The sequence below is a fragment of the Archocentrus centrarchus genome, chromosome 4 (genome assembly GCF_007364275.1).
Source record: "Archocentrus centrarchus isolate MPI-CPG fArcCen1 chromosome 4, fArcCen1, whole genome shotgun sequence".
Classification (NCBI taxonomy): domain Eukaryota; kingdom Metazoa; phylum Chordata; class Actinopteri; order Cichliformes; family Cichlidae; genus Archocentrus; species Archocentrus centrarchus.
This window is the reverse complement of record NC_044349.1, coordinates 4,148,529-4,167,461: the sequence shown is the minus strand read 5'-3', so window position 1 is coordinate 4,167,461 and position 18,933 is coordinate 4,148,529. Positions and strand designations below refer to the sequence as shown.

General features: G+C 40.7%; 2 protein-coding genes across 3 annotated transcripts; both read left to right on the top strand.

The window, feature by feature from the left end:
- Positions 1 to 1,739: 1,739 nt before the first annotated feature.
- LOC115779350 (survival motor neuron protein-like) lies at positions 1,740 to 12,340 on the top strand. Of its 2 annotated transcripts, XM_030727965.1 has the most exons (10): positions 1,741 to 1,869; positions 2,097 to 2,174; positions 4,874 to 4,996; positions 5,317 to 5,505; positions 7,090 to 7,281; positions 8,099 to 8,209; positions 8,862 to 9,017; positions 10,211 to 10,351; positions 10,945 to 10,978; positions 12,053 to 12,340. In XM_030727965.1, exons 1-9 carry the CDS (start codon positions 1,822 to 1,824, stop codon positions 10,975 to 10,977), a joined length of 1,071 nt encoding a protein of 356 aa, XP_030583825.1. In that variant the 5' UTR covers positions 1,741 to 1,821; the 3' UTR covers position 10,978; positions 12,053 to 12,340. The 2 variants fall into 2 exon arrangements, with proteins under 2 accessions (XP_030583826.1, XP_030583825.1); XM_030727966.1 differs by lacking the exon at positions 2,097 to 2,174 and having other exon boundaries at positions 1,740 to 1,869.
- Positions 12,341 to 14,406: 2,066 nt separating this feature from the next.
- LOC115779484 (cocaine- and amphetamine-regulated transcript protein-like) lies at positions 14,407 to 17,977 on the top strand. The gene is made up of 3 exons (XM_030728176.1): positions 14,407 to 14,538; positions 17,238 to 17,321; positions 17,870 to 17,977. The coding sequence occupies exons 1-3, from the start codon at positions 14,407 to 14,409 to the stop codon at positions 17,975 to 17,977; spliced, it is 324 nt and encodes a 107-aa protein (XP_030584036.1).
- Positions 17,978 to 18,933: the final 956 nt, after the last annotated feature.

The window sequence follows — 18,933 nt, the reverse complement described above, 5'->3', positions numbered from 1 at the left end:
GAGCACAACTGAGGGGTAAGAATAGTTTAGCGATCACCAGCTGCTAAAGACAGAGAGCCAACGGCAGATGTGACACCACATTAAAATGAACCAGCACGTATTAACAACAAGGCACGGCCCTTAATTTCAGAAAGAGCCAAAGAGAGTGAAGCAGCAGCAGCCCCAACGTGGGGCTCGAACCCACGACCGTGAGGTTAAGAGTACTGAAGTAGCCGAGCCGTTGATTGATAACAAAAAGTAATAAAGTCCATCTATAGGCTCCACTGTTTGCTTTAAAAGAAAAAATAAAAATAAAAACATTAAACAGGAACAGAGGAGCACTGTGTCGCTTCTCTCAGTGACGCAGTAATGACGCTGGATTTGCATGACTTTGTGCTCGCAGGTGGACTCGGCTCATGCGTCTGCGCGAAGATGAAAAGGTTCATTGGTAGTGATGGTGAGATGAAGCTTCACGGAGCGCTGAAGCTTTCCGTTCAACTGGTGAACTCGTGGGCCGAAGCTTCATGGCCCTTCATATGCGCTACTGCGCCATCAAGTGGACAGTGAATGTAAAACAGGCAGAGCGATTATTATCACATTGGCACGAGAAGCTTTGATCTGAATAAATTAATGAATGATGTTTGTGATACCGATACATAAAAACTGAACTTATTAACATGGTCTCCGTCTTTATGATACAATGGTGGGGGTCAAAAGGGAACGTATAGAAAAAAAAAAAAGGGGGAAGAGGGTTTTGATATGAATCTAATTGTTTTACTTGGTTTGCAACTGTACTTACGTCACTAGTGACATTTTATTTATTCATTTTATTTTTAAATAACATCTTTTCCACAGTGCTGGGCTTCAGGCGGTTTCTTTTTTTTTTTTTAGATGATTTCGCCTGCTTTAGAAAATTCCCTTTCACAGGGCACAGATGACGCCGGAGTACCGAGAAAAGCAGCAGCAAATTTATATGAGCTGGGATGTAGATTTTTCTTTCCTTCTCCAACAATCTACGGCAGGGATCCTCAAATCCAGGCATCAAGAGCCGGTGTCCTGCAACTTTTAGATGTGTCTCTGCTTCAACACACCTGAGTCAAATATAGACGTCATTAGCAGGACTCTGGAGAACTTGACTGCATACTGAGGAGGTAATTCAGCCATTTGATTCAGATGTGTTGGATCAGGGACGCATCTAAAACCTGCAGGACACCGGTCCTCGAGGCCTGGATTTAAGGATCCCTGATCTAGGGGGTTCTCCAATCTTCCAATGTTTGGTTCACCCAGGTACAAGGTAACAGGCTGTCACATTCATTAATATTACTTGCTCATTATTAGTAATAATTTATTACTATGTGCACGCCTTATTTGGAGAGAGCAGCTCAAAATAGTCCCAGACAAGGGAAAATCTCTTTTTAGCTGGTTCCACCCCACCCCCCAGGCTCGATTAGATCGCAAACAAACGCGCAATAGTCCCAAAAACCACCAAATGTTTCGTTGCCCCGCCGGCTGTGCGAGGCTTCGATTGACACTACATACGTCTTCAACACAAGCCTCCATGTGCGCTGCACAAAAATCACACAGAAGGACACATCACTATATTAGTATAAAAGTACCGTCCATTAGAAGCTGCTCTTAAAATTTTGACTTTATTCTCAAAATTCACAATTTAATTTTTTTTCTTAATGTGGCCCTAATACTCAATCGTAATTTTATAATGCCTCTGATAAATTCGTTAAAACTAATCTTTATTTTGAAATGCATGACCGGAAGCTTGAGACCGTGGTTAAAGGTTTTTTTTCAAGCTTTGTGAAATGGCTGAATCTGTAACTATTGACAGATATGACTGAACTGACCGAAAGCAGAGTTCATCACGATACCGTGTGTCCGGTACGTGTTTATAGTGTGTTTATTAGCTGTTAGCTATGAGAAAACAGACAGTGGAACCGACTAATATCAGAAAAAAAATGTTAATTTCAGCTAGCTAGTGACGTACCTAACGGTTAATGAATGCGGGCAGACTGAGGGCCGGAGTGGCTAACACTGTAACAGTTGTTTTTAATGCGCTAACTGGAAGCCTGTTTGCTGGAGTAGTTAACGGTGTTTTCTGTCCGCAGGAGGAGTCTATGATGGCGGGTCTTAAAGACACAAGTTCCCCGGCAGAAGTTTTTAATTACGCCCTGGAAATATCCGAAGTTGGTTTGAAAGTTAAATCTACATTATTCAGCAAGTAAAACAGAAATGAATCCAGCTATAAGCCATAAGTCATGCTGATTTCACCAGACTGTAAAGAGCATCGACCAAATTACATTCAAAGGGTGCATGTCCTTTAAACAAATGTATGCATATCAAAATGACCCCCTATGAGCAGCACTTGGCAAAAGTGGGAAGGAAAAACTCCCTTTTAACAGGAAGAAACCTCCGACAGAACCAGGCTCAGGGAGGGGCAGTCATCTGCCACAACCGGTTGGGGCTGAGGGGAGAGAAACAGGACAAAAGACACACTGTGAAAGAGAGCCAGAGATTAATAACTAATGATTAAATGCAGAGTGTAAAGAGAGTGAAAGAAATACTCAGTGCATCATGGGAACCCCCCAGCAGCCTAGGCGTATTACAGCAGTAATCCAGCAGCCTGAGAGCAAAGTACTCTGTTGGTGTGATATGGTACTATGAAGTTTTTAAGATAATATGGGGCCTGATTATTCAAGGCCTTGTATGTAAGAAGAAGGATTTTAAATTCAGTTCTGGATTTAACAGAGAGCCAATGAAGACATGCCAGTATGGGAGATTTCTCCCATACTGGCATGTCTTCACTGGCTCTCTCTTTCCAGTCCCTGTCAGTACTTACAGTGCCTTGTGAAAGTATTTAGCCCCCTTGAACTTTTCAACCTTTTGCTACATTTCAGGCTTCAAACATAAAGATATACAATTTTATTTTTTTGTGAAGAATCAACAACAAGTGGGACACAATCGTGAAGTGGAATGAAATTTATTGGATGTGTCAAACTTTTTTTAACAAATAAATAATGAATTACAGCAGTCCAGCCTAGAAGTAATAAATGCATGAATTAGCTTTTCAGCATCACTCTGAGACAGGATGTTTCTAATTTTAGAAATATTGCACAAATGCAAAAAAGCAGTCCTGCATATTTGTTTAACATGTGCATTGAAGGACATATCCTGGTCAAAAATGATTCCTTAAAGTGTTATTTGAGGCCAAGGTAATGCCATCCAGAGTAAGTATTTGGTTAGGCATTGTGTTTCTATGACTGTTAGGTCCCAGTACAATAGCTTCAGGTTTATCTGAATTTAGAAGCAGGAAATTAGAGGTCATCCAGGCCTTTAAGTCTTTAAGATATTCCTGCAGTTTAACTGATTGATGTGAGTCATCTGTCCTCGTGGATAGATGAAGCAGGGTATCATCTGCATAGCAATGAAAATGTATGCAATGCTTTCTAATAATACTGCCTAAGGGAAGCATGTATGATGTAAATAGAATTGGTCCTAGCACAGAACCCTGTGGAACTCCATAATTAACCTTAGTGTGTGACTCCCCATTTACATGAACAAATTGGAGTCTATTAGATAAATATGATTCAAACCACTGCTGCGCAGTACTTTTAATACCTACGGCATGCTCTAATCAATGTAATAAAATATGGTCAACAGTGTCAAATGCTTCACTGACGTCCAGCAGGACAGAGATGAGATTATTAAATCATTTATTAACAGGGACTTAGAAGAGAGAGACCTAATGTTTAGTAATCTACATTTAACCATTTTACCCTTTGGTGCAGTTAAGGATGCTCTATTGTTTTCTTTGTGAATTTTTATGCTTAAATAGTTTTTTTTTTTTAACTGATTTTTGGTTTGTTTTTTGGTGGTCTGGCAGCAGGCACTGTCTCTGTGGAGATGGGGTTTTGGGGGGATGGCTGGAGGAGAGAAGCTGCAGAGAGGTGTGTAAGACTGCAGCTCTGCTTCCTGGTCTGAACCCAGAGTAGTCACGTTTTGGGGGTTTTTAATAAATTCTGCCAGATTTCTAGAAATGAGAGCTGCTCCATCCAAAGTGGGATGGATGCTGTCTCCCTGACAAGACCAGGTTTTCCCCAGAAAGTTTCCCAATTATCTATAAAGCCCACATCGTTTTTTTTTTGTACACCACTCAGACAGCCAGCAATTCAGAGATGAACACCTAGCTGAACACATCATAATAAGAATTCTAACAAAGACAGGTGGCAGAGTTAAAGATGATAAGATTTTCATTGTAAGTGAGGAGGATGAACAAGATTAGAAATGAGTACATCAGAGGGACAGCTCAGGCTGAGCAGTTTGGAGACAAAGTTAGAGAGGCAAGGCTGAGATGGTTTGGACATGTGCAGATGGGTATATTGGACAAAGGTTGTTGAAGATGGAGCTGTCAGGCAGGAGGAAAAGAGGAAGAGACCAGTGAAGGGGGACATGCAGAGGGGTTGGTGTGACAGGAGGATGCTTGGATTAGAATGAGATGGAGGCAGATGATCTGCCATGGCCTCCCTAAAGGGAGCAGCCAGTAGAAGAAGAAATTTATTATAACACTGAACAGGTGGCACATCCACATTTAAAGAGGTTAGTTGCTCAAACAAAAGAAAACTGTGTGATAACTCAGCGGGGCTAAAATTAAATGAGAAAATGTAATTCCAACTGGAGCCTTAGTGCTTTATGTTTTCCTTTAAATAAATAGAGACAGACATTTCCAGCAGAAACCAGTGCAAATCTTAGTAGAATGCAGGAAACTGTATCCTGATGCTCACTTTCTTCATTTCAGCAACACTGCCCCCTCCTTCCAAAATATAGTAAAAAAAAAAAAATCCATGTCATACTGAACATTTTGGATAACGTGTGTGTGTGTTTACAGGATGTGGCTCTGACAGGGCGTGAAGACTCAGAGGAGGCAGACAGCAGAGACGAGCCTGAGCATGGAAACAGACAGCACGATGGACCGTCATCTGCAGGTGACCCTACCGACGCTGAGTCAAAGGTAATGGCATCACAGACAGGTGAGGGCCAGTCTGCAGGAATAGTTTTTAAATGTATCCCTGAGGTTCAGAGCAGATTCATATGATTTTGCTGCGCTCTGCAGGCAGAGATCAAGAACTAAAGCTGCAGAAAGGCTGAGAGAAAAATACGTTTATAGGCTCATAATTTTCTGCTCTCTGTCTCTGGATAACTTTATGCAGCAGCTACTAGCTATTTCCTCTCTGATTCATTTAAATTTATTTGAATAATAACCACTCTTATTACCAGCTTGGTGACTTCATCAATAAATAATATGTTGTGGAACAAACTTGTGTGTCTCAGTGGGAAGTGGGAGACCAGTGTCGGGCAGTGTGGTCCGAAGATGGGAAGGAGTATCCAGCGACTGTGGTGTCTGTGGATGGCAAGCATTGCAGAGTTTGTTTCACCGGCTATGGTAATGAGGAGGATGTGGAACTGAGCGCGCTCAAGAGTCCTACTGCTGCACCACAAATGGAGAACTCTCCCACTCAGGTTAATGCTCTTTAACATATTAGGGTAATATTTAATGGGGAAAATTGAGTTAATGGATGGGTTTCATGCTTTTAATTTTTAATAGGAGCTTCTCTTTTAATTAGTTAATGATGGAACATTCTTAGTAGCTGTTTTCTTTCTTTGTTTTTTAAAATCAGATATACAGTTTTCATTTTACTGCTTTTAAATTTAGGATACATATTTGAAAATATTTATGCAGTGAAACTGGAACATTTAAGTATCTTCTTGACTGATATATAAACTACAGGAGTCAACTAGGAAGAGATTATATAGTTTTTGGAAACTATTTCTTGGTTTTTCCACCCTGAATTGGATAAATGAAAGAAGATGGATGAATGGGTTGATAGATGATGAGGAAATGTTTAAGTTTAACCACAATATCTCACTGAGTGGATACTTCTTACTAGAAGTGAAGCCCAAAAGTAAGTTAAGGAGAATATAAAGTGGCGTTTTTTTCCCACCCTGCGGAGATGCTGATGGATGTTATTATTCCTGATGGTACTCCATCCATCCATCCATCCGCTTCCGCTCATCCTGTTCAGGCTCGCGGGGGGGGGGGGGGGGGGGGGGGGGGCTGGAGCCTATCCCAGGCTGTCATGGGGCGAGAGGCAGGGTACACCATGAACAGGTTGCCAGCCTGTCGCAGGGCCAACACAGAGAGACAAACAACCTTTCACACTCTCATCCACACCTATGGGCAATTTAGAGTAGCCAATTAACCTAACCCCAGTAAGTGCATGTCTTTGGAATGTGGGAGGAAACCGGAGTACCCGGAGGAAACCCACGCAAGCACGGGGAGAACATGCAAACTCCACACAGAGAGAGGGAGAGGCCTGGGCCAAGGTAGAATCAAACCCAGACCTTTCAGATGTTATTCTAACTGTGAGGCAGCAGTGCTAACCACTGCGCCACCGTGCTGCCCCTGATTGTACTTTAGTAAGAAATTTAGTTGTGGTGTGATGGGCATGAAGTAATCCGTTATGTTGTAAACTGGTTGGGTGGGCTTGAGAAAAGAAAGACTTAACTTTGGTATAATTAGGGGTTAAAATCACACCTTAATATTGCATACAACAGTGCTGATCATATCGTGTGGACATCTGCTCTGCCAGCTGATTGCAGCGCTCGCTCTGTACTCCCGACTTGGACACCATCGACTTCAGCTTGTCGACCCGGCAAACCACACCTGACTCAAACACCCCCCTCCCCCACACAGTCCTCATTGATAAAGTGCGCTACAAACCCCAGTATAACAACCAACATTCTCCCTTTTCAGCGCAGCTATCCAACAATGAAGAACTGCTTACTGCTTAAGAGAGATGGACAGTCTTTCCTTGTTTTTAACATTAAATTTATTGCTGCAGTCAGGAGCAACAAACAGCTTTTTAGTTTCCTTGGTTTTTACTGACTTAAAACACTTAGATTTCTTTTTAAATCTAGCTTCATAGACAGTATTAATCCTAATGGTGTAAATTAGGATTAATACGTGTGCTATGGCCACTTTTTTTTTAATGCAGAAGGTTAAAAAAAAAAATCACTATTCAGTACCTGGTTGATGTGTTTCAGGACTGGAAGCCTGGTTCTCGGTGTCGGGCGGTGTATTCAGAGGATGGTCGGGTTTATCCTGCTGTTGTTCTGTGGGTAAACGGTCAGCGCTGCTGTGTTCGCTTTGATCACTACAACAACGAGCAGGAGCAAGATGTTAACTGTCTGCTGAATCCAGATGAGCTGTATGGACCCAGCAGAGCCACGGTCAAGGTAAAGACCCAGATCAGGATCTGAGTGATGGGAAAACGTCTGTAAAGGGTCCGGTCAGTGAATTTCTTATATTCAGTCCACTCTCTTTGATATGAATATAAACATTTGAGAAAAGGTTTTGTTTTAGCAAAGCGGCAACCTCTGGGTTTAAAAAATGAAGTCAGTAAAACTGCAGTTGCCTTAATGGCCAAGTCCTCATAGGCTCCCATGTTAAACTAACCAAATGCTGTTCAAACAGCAGAAATAAACAGCCTGATGCATAAAATACTGAAGCTTGTTTTCAATAATTTTATTAAATGATATGGCTCGCTATCTGTGGTTAAGCTTTGCGAAATTCCAGTATTCTTTTTGTATGTTATTTAGCACTAATAGGTATCTGTGTCTGTGATACACCTGTATACTCTATAGATGTAGCTTGTTAATCGAGCTAGGCACTTCTGGCTCCAGTATGTTAACACTGAAGCTGTGCAGAATCCAGAAACCAGTAGGTGATGTCACAGTGGGTGTGTCCATCTTTTATATACAGTCTATGTCCAGGAAGAATGAAAAGGTGTATGGGGCTAATCTAAGAGGGTTTAGTACAGTAGAGAATCAATGGTAGTTTAAAATTGGAAAAAATATTTGTTAATTTATGGCTCAAAATTGTGTGTATTTTTGATTGTTGGCCGCACAAAATGGCAAATATTAATTGAATTACTAAAATGACTACACAAATATAGGTTTTATTTGTTCTAGCTTCTGTTGTGTTTTTTATTTTTAGTTTCATCACTTTCTGTATGCCCCAGAAAGGAAAAAATGCACATTGTCGATCCTGTAGGTCAGCAACTGGAAGTCCAGTGCAACAAGCAGGCGGAGGAGGGAGAACAACCAAGGAGAACAAGGAACAGAGAGGAGGCCCGCGGGGAACGATGCTCAGAACTACTTCAGAGTAAGCCTGCGTTCATGGTCAAGAAATTAGTGAGCCATAAGATTATTGATGGGTGAGTGGTGGAAAGATAAAAGCTGTGCAGAGGTTCATGAACGTAGAAAGTTATAAACAAGCAAGGTGGAAAGTAAGACAGGAGCCAGTACGGTGAACTCATTTATAACCACTCGACCAGAGCGCTGTGTAACCCCATTCTGCACAGACATGTATGCATGAATGTTAACCAGCAAGGGTAAAAAGGCTGCTACATTATAACTTTTTCAGATGGCAGCTAAATACACAAGCAAAGGTCCTTATCATCTTTAACCTTGTCCATTAGATTCTGTTCAGTTTTGACTGTTTTCTAGTCAACTTCTTTTAGACTAGTCATAGTATAGTATAATCTACCAATACGTTGGTCACCAGGAGTTTAGCTGGTTTCTACTTCTAACCTAAACAAAGTTAATTCAATCAATCAGTAACCAATAATTTCAGCTGTGGCTGAATAACTGATCTCACTGTTCACTTTATCAGTTCAGAAAGATTTAATAGATTCATCTGAAGTGTTTCCACTATGTGCAGTCTATCTCTGTAATTTATTTGTTTCTTAGCTAATGTTTACTTTTGTGACTCAGGTCATAGTTTGTGTGTTTTTGTCATATTTTTGTGTTTGCAGGCTAAAGAGAGACCTGGTAGTCAAAGCAGTATGGGGAAAGATACAGACGAGAGGAAAGGAAGACAGCAGACAGCTGGAGCAGAGAAACCAGCCAATCACAGCTTCCCTCTCTTCCCTCCTTTTCCTCCTCCTCCTCCTCCTCACCTGGGCTCAGCGGTAAATCTCAAACAGCGATTTTAACTAATGAGGTTGTATCTTTAATATAGGTGGCAATCACCAGAGACCCTATGAGATTGGGTCACTATAACACAATAACAGTGACTGTTATGCTGAGTATTTAATATGTGATATTTTGTTATTCATCATATTTTTTAAATTTCAAATTACATCCCTAAAGATAAACGTTGTCAGTGTCTGTTTTATCTAATAAGATAAAGATGGTTAGGCCTGCAGACACATCAACACTGTCATAAATGCTGCGTGCACCTGACAAACTTAACTGTTTGTATTGCAGTAAATGTATGTGGACTACTGTACTATTACAGGTATTTTGAACAGCAGCCCTCTGTGAGATAATGAGCCATTATAGTCAGTTAGGAATCCACAGCCTGTGGCATCCACACAGCACAAGCTTATGCAACCCTTTCTGCTGGATTCACTCTTTCCTCAACTTTATTTTTTACTTCTCTGTACAGCCGTGGAAAAAAAATGTTTGGATGCAGGACTTTGCACATAAAGTACTGGTGAAAGATTTTATTTTTCTTGTCTTGCTCTGAATGAGGAAGTAGCTTTGTCAGGTGTGTCTTCTGGTGGTTGTTTTTCTTTAGTTGAGCCAATTTAATGTTGGCTTTGCCGTCCTTGAGTAACGTTATCTCGGGGTGGTGGTGGATGAGATGAGATCTGATGTTCGTAGCAAATCCCAGATAAGTCCATATGTTTGGTTTAAACGCAGACAGCGCTTTAATGATTTCTTTCTCTGATGTCTTCATATTTGTTTTATTAACTTCCTGGTGTCACCTCTGTTGACCTCACTTGAAAAAAACTAAACAGCAACATCTGACGGACTAAAAGCAGAAGTGATTTTATTCTAGTGCTAAAAAGTTACACTTATATTTGTAATTTATATTGTATGTTATTAATATTTGGTTTCCCTGTGTTGATGCAATATTACCGCACAAAATATTGCAATACTGTGTTTTATCAGTTTCTTTTCCCCCTCCCCCTAATATTTAATGGCTTACTCTCAGGCTGAATGTGGACGTTGCTCATGAGGTGTTTTTCAGTGACGGGTGGAATTCAAATTAATTCATTTCTATTCTCTTTAATTATGTTAATATTAAATAAGGTTATTTATATTTTCTCTGCCAATCTGTCTCCTGGTATCTGATGGTGTTTGTCTCCCTCTTCAGGATCCCTTAGCCTTCCTCCCTCCTCCGCCCCCCATCTGGATGTTCGGTGGGGAAAAGTCCGATGGCTCTCCTGGCACTGAAACCATGTCCAGCATGTTGATGCTGTGGTACATGTGTGGCTTCCACACTGGCAGCTTCATGGTCAGTAGCAGGTCATCAGTTAGACTGAAAATCTCTTTATAAATGGCCAAATCCCAAAATGTGTACTTGCCAGTTAAAAAAACAAAAAGCCAAATAACCCAGTTGACACTGGTGACAAACCTTCATCTGTAAGAAGCATTCAAATGTTTGTTTTTTTTTCCTCAAGTTAGCAAGTGTAGTTAGCGAGCTTCATTCATAAACTGTGTGGGTGCAAGGTGGAGGTGCATACCTGCTGAATAATGCTGAGGACAGTAAGTGACAGGCGATAAAATATTGCAAAAACAACACAAAAAACAACAAAGTACCAGCAGCACAAACATGGTCAAGCCTTCCAGTTCGGTGGTTAATTAGCTGAGGTGAAGTTCAGCAGATGGCTAGTTAGTAGAAAGTATTCTTTGCAAACAGTGTTAGTGTCAGACTTTTTTTTTTTTTTTTGGGTGAAATATTGACTGCAGAGACTTCGAGGTTTACCCACTCTTTCTTCAGGCTTAGGAAAAAGATGATTGGTTTTAAAGCAGGCTGTCAGGAACACTTTTTTAAATATAACAATGTGACACTTATTTTTGCACTGATGTGTTGTTGATGTTTTTCAGGCTCAGGTGTTCAAGTCAACCTCCAAAGACTGAGGTGGGAATCCACACTGAACATATGTGTGCAGACTCAGACGTGCATGTATAAACTTTGCCTTTGTGTGCATTATGAACAAAAACAGCATCACAGGCAAACATGTCAGCACATAAAAAAAAATGTTTTGTCCTAGAGTGTATTAAAGATGGACATAGCTTCATAGTGTAGTGGTTTACACTTTCCTAACATGTGAGAGATCCCTGGTACAAGACCAGGAGGAGAGACAAATCCCTGAGGGGGTTGTCACAGGAAGAGCACCTGGAGTAAAAATCCGCCGGATCAGTCCGGATCCCCGTTCTGAATAACGGAGCAGCTGAAAGGCGCATTCTAGCTTGCAGAGGTGAACAGTGAAGCCAAGTGTGGAGGTGCCTTAAAGGTGTATTCTGTTCAATGGCCAGCAGGGGGCGACTCCTCTGCTTGCAAAAAGACTAGAAGAGAGGTCTATGAGAATAAGCTCTCTGGCCCCATTGCTTGTGAACAGAGTAAACACTTTCCTGAAGACTTCATGGGCTCAGATGATAGTTTCAGCTCATGGACCAGACAGGCATTATGAAAACCAGCCAATATTTTCCGAATCTTAAGCAAAGACTGAGTGAAAACAAAGCTCTGTAGGCCTCTACATTCAATATTTCATAAAAAATCCGACTAAAAAATTAAGTTCATTTTGTAAATTGTGGTTTTTATTATAGTCAAAAAGTAGCATTATCAATGATTTTCTTGTAATTGACAAGTTTTTAGTCAATAATTGACTAATAATGAATATCCTTGGACCTTTGAACCAATAGGTGAACAGTGGGTATGTCCATCTTTTATACAGTCAGTTGTATTCTCAGTCTGATGTCACTGTGACATCATACAGATTGGCTTTATAAGCAATGCCTTTCTCAATCAGCATCTGACAGCGTTTGACAGCTGATCAGAAACTGCTCATATAAACAGTGTTTCTCTGTAACTGGTGAACTGTGTTGCTACAGAACGGCTTATTTTAAAAGGAAAATTGAACAGACAAAGTTTGAGTCAGTTCAGTATCTGAGTGACCTCTTTCATCTTTTAAAATGTGTTTTTTTGCTGTAGAGTCGAGAGAATTGCGGGATGAGATGCAGCTGAGATATTCATCTTTTGTTCACAGCGCACCTTCATTTGCATTTTAATTATTATTTGTATTTTTTAAAGCTGTTTTATTGTTCTTAGTTGAATATTTTCATGGAAACGGTGCAGGAAGGTTTGTTTGTTTTTGTGTTCACTTTGTGTTCAGAGAGTTTGTGGTGGAAGTGTTTGAATAAACTACTGAATCCTCCAAATCAGATCAGAATATTTGGAGAAAGGAGTATTTTGTTATTAAAAAGAAAGATGGATAACTTCTCTTTGAGCTTCATGTTTCTCTTTTTGTTTGAAAAAAAGATATGATCAGTACTTAATCACTCATAAAACACACTTCCTGTGGTGGGTTCTGATCCTGCAGATGATTTTCCTTTTGCAGGTTGATATTTGCTCCTCATTCATGGCACTGAACTTGACTCTAACCCCTTCGCTCTGCTCATGTGGAACATGTTGACTCCAGTCATTAGATATTAAAGCATCTTATGTGCTTTGACGTAAATGGTGACATGTGAAGACCCTGATCAGTCACACCTCTTCCTGTCAGGCTGCTGTCTTAAAGAAGCATTCCTCGTGAAACACAGCACATGTTTAGAAACATCGAGGTGTTTGAGAAAATGTGTAATTGATCACACCAAAATGGCTTTTTAAAAATTCGTAAGGAAGCACAAGAGTACTGAATCATAGTTTAACCTTGTTCACATAGAGCTACAGAAGCTTTCACAGGCCTCTCTGTAGTCCTGTGAAAAACTAAGTACACCCTTCCTACTTCTGTTCGAATTAAGTAGCAGCCGGGTGCTGCTAATCAAATGCATTTAATTAATTGATCGTCAGTGAGTGTGAGCACCTCTATAAAAGTTTTAGCAGTTTGCTGTATCGGAGCATTCGGGTGTTTTAAAAGAATACCACAATTTTCCCAGGAATGGACAGCAGATTCATCCCGAGGTCAGACCATGCAGTGCTCAGAGAAACTGGAAAATTCCAAGAGCTGCATCTCAGACTCTACAGGCCTCGGTCAGCATGCTAAATGTTAAAGTACTTATTAGAAAAAGGCTGAAGAAGGTGGGTTGGTTGGAAGGGTTACCAGGAGAAAGCCTCATCTTATTAAAAAGAACATGGCAGCATGGCAAGGTTTGTAAAGTTAAATCTGAACAAATTACGGACTTCTGTCCGTAATTGGTGAGCAAACGCCTCATACCAGCTATGAAGCATGGTGATGGAGGGGTATTGTTTTGCACCCACATGACTTTGGCATCCTGCAGTCATTGAGCTGACCATGAACTCCTCAGTATACAAAAGTATTCTAGAGTCAAATGAGGCCATCAGTCTGACAGCGAAAGCTGAATGCCTGCAAACTTCGATGAACTAAAGCAACATTGTAAAGAAGAGTGGGTCAAAATTCCTCACCAATGATGTGAAAGACATAAGAAACTATCACTTCAAGTTATTGGTGCTTAAGATGGTTCTACAAGGTACTGAATCATGGGGTGTACTTACTTTTCAAACCTTTTTTTTTTTTCTTCACATGACTGTATGAAAGATTTAGCTCAGCATAAACCTGAACATAAGCAGACTAGTCAGGCTGTTCAGGTCTTAAAAATGAATAAAAAATGTTGATTTTAAACCCAGAAGGTCATGTGGGTCACCTTAGGGTTTGTAAAATAACTGCAGAAGAAGATGAGGCTGAAGAAGGCCTTGCTTACACATCTGCTCCTTATTCTAAAGAAATGGAAATATCCAAGGTTATCAAGTAGCTTTCGAATTACTCTTGGTGGTTTAACCCAGTGTTCATTGTTTTTTTTCACCATAAACACATTTGGACAATAATCTTAAACCAAATACTTTTATTTTAGCCTGCATTAATGTTACACTTCTGTGGATTACATTTGCAAGTTTTATTTACATTTCATTCAAATTGGTATAAAAACCTTGAAATCTTAAATTCAGTTTCTTCATGGTTGTTATACTGTTGGTCAGTGATCTGTTTAGAGCAGCTGGTCACATCTTTACATTGGCACCAGCACAAGTACCACGGCGTAGCGTTGTGTGGCAGCAGGAATTATTTAATCTTTAAATCTGATTTTTAAACTCATAAAAAGATGAAAATCTTGCTCTCACATCCTGTTTGACGGAGCAGAGGTTCCTCTCACAGCTGACCTCAGACGTGAGACAGCTGATCGTCTCATTACTGAAGAATAAATATTGTCTGAGTGACGTCAGAGCTGCTCACTTATAAACATGTGAGAATGAGCCTCAGAATCAGAGAGCACACTGAGCTTCACTGCCCAGCATCTTTCAGTGTCCGTTGCTGTTCTGGGTCCTTCAGCACCATGGTCAATGTCAGGATGCTGTTCCTCAGCACCTCCTGCTGGCTGCTTATTGTTTTAGGGAGTTGTGAAGAGCCAATCCAGGAGAGATCAGCCGAATACGACGCCATCAAGACACAAGAAGAGAGAGAGCTGGTGAGTAGGGACATGTCTTATTTGCTTATGGCAGGTAGAGACGGGCAGTGATGATAGTGTAAAAATGAAAAGAACTGACTAGAGCTGCTAACATCCCCCCACCCCACCCCCACCGCATTACAGATTTACTTGGTGAATTGTCTGTAATAAGCCTTTAATAGTCACAAGCACCAACACCTCTGTGTTCTGGCAGCCCACCAGTTGTTTTTTTAGCCAGCAGTTTTGCAGATGTCTCCTATGTGCTTTATTTGGGCTTCCTGCAAACAGAACTTGTAATGGGTCAGTGTGTCAGCAGCCACCGGTGTGGTCCACTGACAATTTAATAAAGTTTATCCAAACCAAATAGTGTGGTCCACTGTGCTAACAGAGTGTTAATGCTTCATTTCCGTATATTATGAAGATATTACATTTTTAAAATTTGAAAAAGTAGTAGGCTTTGATTCATATAAAATACAGACGTATTATGACCACCTGCTTAATATTGTGTTGGTTCCACTTTTTCTGACCTGTTGAGGCATGGACTCTACTAGACCCCAGAAGGTGTGCTGTAGTATCTGCACCAAGATGTTAGCAGCCGATTCTGTAAGTCCTGTAAGCTGTGAGGTGGGGTCTCCATGGATCAGACTTGTTTTTCCAGCACATCCCACAGATGCTCGATTGGATTGAGATCTTGGAAATCTGGAGGCCAAGTCAGCACCTCAAACTCATCATGATCCTCAAACCATTCCTGAACCATGTTTGCTTTGTGACAGGGCACATTCTCCTGCTGAAAGGGGACTCAGCCATCAGGATACCTCTTCCATGAAAGGGTGTACATGGTCTGCAGCAATGCTTAGGTAGGTGGTGTATGTCAAAGTAACATCCACATGGATAGCAGGACCTCAGGTTTCCTAGAAGAACATTGCCCAAAGCATCACACTGCCTCCACCTGGCTTGGCTTCTTCCCATAGTGCACACTGGTACTAGGCTTTTCCCAGGTAAGGAACTCAGGTAAGGCACCTTGCTGTCAAAACCAGCTTTAACTTCTTCAGCTACTTGAGCTACAGTAGCTCATCTGTTGGATTGGACCACACAGGCCGGCCTTCACTCCCCACGTACATCAGTGAGTCTCAGATGCCCATGTCCCTGTCGCTGGTTCGCCAGTGTTCCTTCCTTGGACCACGTTTGATAGCAGACTGGGAACACCCCACAAGAGCTGCAGTTTTGGAGATGCTCTGATCCAGTCATCTAGCCATCAGAATTTGGCTCTTATCAAACTCATTCAAATCTTTATGCTGCCCATTTTCTTCTTCTAACACATCAACATTGAGGACACAATGTTCACTTGCTCTCTATTATATGCCACCCACTACCTGGTGCCACGATGAAGAGATAATTTGTGTTATCCACTTCACCAGTCATAATGTGCATAATCAGTGTAAATCCAGTACAAATGTCAGGACTCAGTTTGTTTTGCTGGGCAAAGTTTCAACAGTTTGTTATTTCCAGTGTTCACAGTTTACCAATTATGGCCAATAAAATCCTATCCTCTTCCTGTTTTGGATGCATAAACTAGCCTTCCTTTTCCGGGGAGCTTTTGTACCCAGTGGCCGAGAGAACTGAAGTGAAAGAGGTTAATAGTTATGGTGTCATCATTCTGTATCGGTTAAATTGTGTTAACAGCATTCACTTCATTATGAGAAGCTGACCTGAAAACGTCACCAGTTTATTTGGAGCAGTTTAGTGTTAGCATGTTAGCGCTGATACTGTTGATGATTAGCATGTAAAAAGCTTAGTGTGTTAGCACGTGCATCTTTAACCCCCTTCCCCTTCCTGATTAATGTCTTTTGTCCCGTCTCCCTCCCCTCACCCCCAACCGGTCTCAGCAGAGGACCCCCCCTCCCTGAGCCTGGTTCTGCTGGAGGTTTCTTCCTGTTAAAAGGGAGTTTTTCCTTCCCACTGTCGCCAAGTGCTGCTCATAGGGGGTCGTTTTGACTGTTAGGTTTTCTCTGTATTATTGTAGGTTCTTTACCTACAATACAAAGAGCCTTGAGGTGACTGGTTGTTGTGATTTGGTGCTATACAAATAAAATTGAATTGAATTAAAAGCTCCATTTCTTCTGATTGGGCGTCTATCTTCATTGTCCTGAGGGGTAAATCTGAGGGCTTGTGAGCTGTACTTGGTGGGTGTTCTGAGTGTGTAGGAGATGAGGAGAAACCTGTGCCGTGTGGAGGGATTTTAGTTTACATGCCTACCTCTTTATTTGAAATACTGGCCACATTCATTACTTAAACATTAAATATATGACGAGTGTAACAGTTATGAAACCAAGTCTGAATTCAAACACACAAACTTACAGCATAAACATGATTTATGTTGCTGTAAACAGCCTTTCTGTGAATGTAAGATGATCATAGCAGTAAAGAAATTATTTTAGTAACATGTAATCAGCATGTTGATGTTTCAGGGAGCATCTAAACTGAAAATTCCTCTGAGTAATGGAGTATGTTTTTCATTTGTGAACCAATCATCATTACTGCATTTGGCAAAATGCAGTAGAAAAATGTTAGAGTAGGCCCCGTTTTAAAACATCAGGGTGCTAATGGTGGACGTTCGCATTCATTCGGAGGATGTAGCCATAAACACCATCTGTCGTTAGTTTCAGTTCTTCCTTTGAATCTTCAGTCAGATGTTAACATGGTCTCCATTTCCTCCTCAGATTGAAGCTTTGCAGGAAGTTCTGGAGAAGCTAAAGGGCAAACAGCTGCCGTCCTCAGAGAAGAAACTCGGCTGGCTTCCTGCTGTAAGTACGAGCGTTCATTCACGTGACATTCACACATGCTCGCTCCTTCCTCCACTGGCGTCTGCCCACTCAGATAATTTTGGATTTATTGTAGGTGTTCAGGTTTGCAGATTTCGGCCTCCAGATTAAACACGCACGTTTCTCACACTGCTGTTCTAGAACCAGCTTCACAAAACGAGGAAAGAAAAGACCAGTAATGAATGGATGACACGGTTGGCCCTAATGCTGACTGAAGTGCTTCCATCTCCCTACAAAATATAAGACTTAGACACAAACTTTTTTTTTTTCCCTCTCTATTGCTCTCATTTCTTTGTCATCATTTAGTCTTTTTGTGGTTATGGCTCTAGTTTCTGTGAAGTTACAGACACGTCTCATTTATATGAATCAGACCAACAGTAACAATATACTGTACTGTTGACTTAGTTTGTCCACCTATTATTTCAGATTTTCAGAAACATGTTTAATCAACTTCATTTTTTTTTCCTGGCAGATATCAAAGTCAAACTGGATCCAGACTGAAAGTCATGTTTGTGTTTTTTGTATGTCAGTGTGATGCAGGTGAGCAGTGTGCGGTACGTAAAGCTTCGAGGATCGGGAAGCTGTGCGGATGTCCCGAAGGAACAGTTTGTAACTTCAGTGTCCTCGAGTGTCTGTGAAGTTCAAACACAAATGTCCTGGAGTTCAGAGAATAAAGGCAGGTTTTTAAAAATTCCAGTGGTCTGTTATTTTTATTTTATTTTTTGTTACTTCCCGGTGTTACATTGATACAAACACTACCTCAGATAAAAATCCAGTACTGGAAATAAATGGAAAAATGTTTAACCAACTAAAACAACTTTGATACTTATTCACTCACAGTCTGCATAGATCCCTCTGTATTTATAATGCATGATTCGTAGTTCAAAAATCATTTTTCTTTGTCATATAGTTTCTGGGTTCAGCCCCTCCCTTCATCCTCTGTTTTAGCTGCTCCTGTCCTTTTAATCCCAACAACAGCAGGTACCATATTATATCCCCAATATTATCTAGAAATCAAAGGAAAGAACAGAAGAAAATGGTCTGAAATCAGAGCTATTAGCTTACAGGGATTACTTGTATGTAGGCTGACTTATTTTAAACTTTGTTTCATATGAGCATCCACCACTGTAACAGTGCATATGACATAAAGAATGGCAGAATAGGTGAACTTAGTAACCAAACAACTGTAGAGGTTGTGTGAAACTGACAGCAGCCTCAGTTCTGTCTGTGATGAATTTCTGTCTGTACTTGTGTTTTAACATTTAAGATGTGAAGTACACACTAAAATCAGAGGACGTCTAGTTTTTTGCATTACTTTGCAAAATTGCAAGTTGCATTAAAATTTCTTTGTACATTTACCATAACGAATGTTTAATAGCTGAAAAAAGTTGCATACTGATGACTGCATGTAGTCATTGTAGAACTTAGCTGTTTTCAAAGGTTCTAATAATATTTTCAGACACTTCAGTTGCTTTAAGGCCTTCAACTTAAACTGCAGCATTTCATTAACAAACAAACATTTTCAGAGTGTTTAACCTCTTTATTTCCACAGTAATACTTGAGGATGTCTTGTAAAGCCAACAGCTGTGATGTT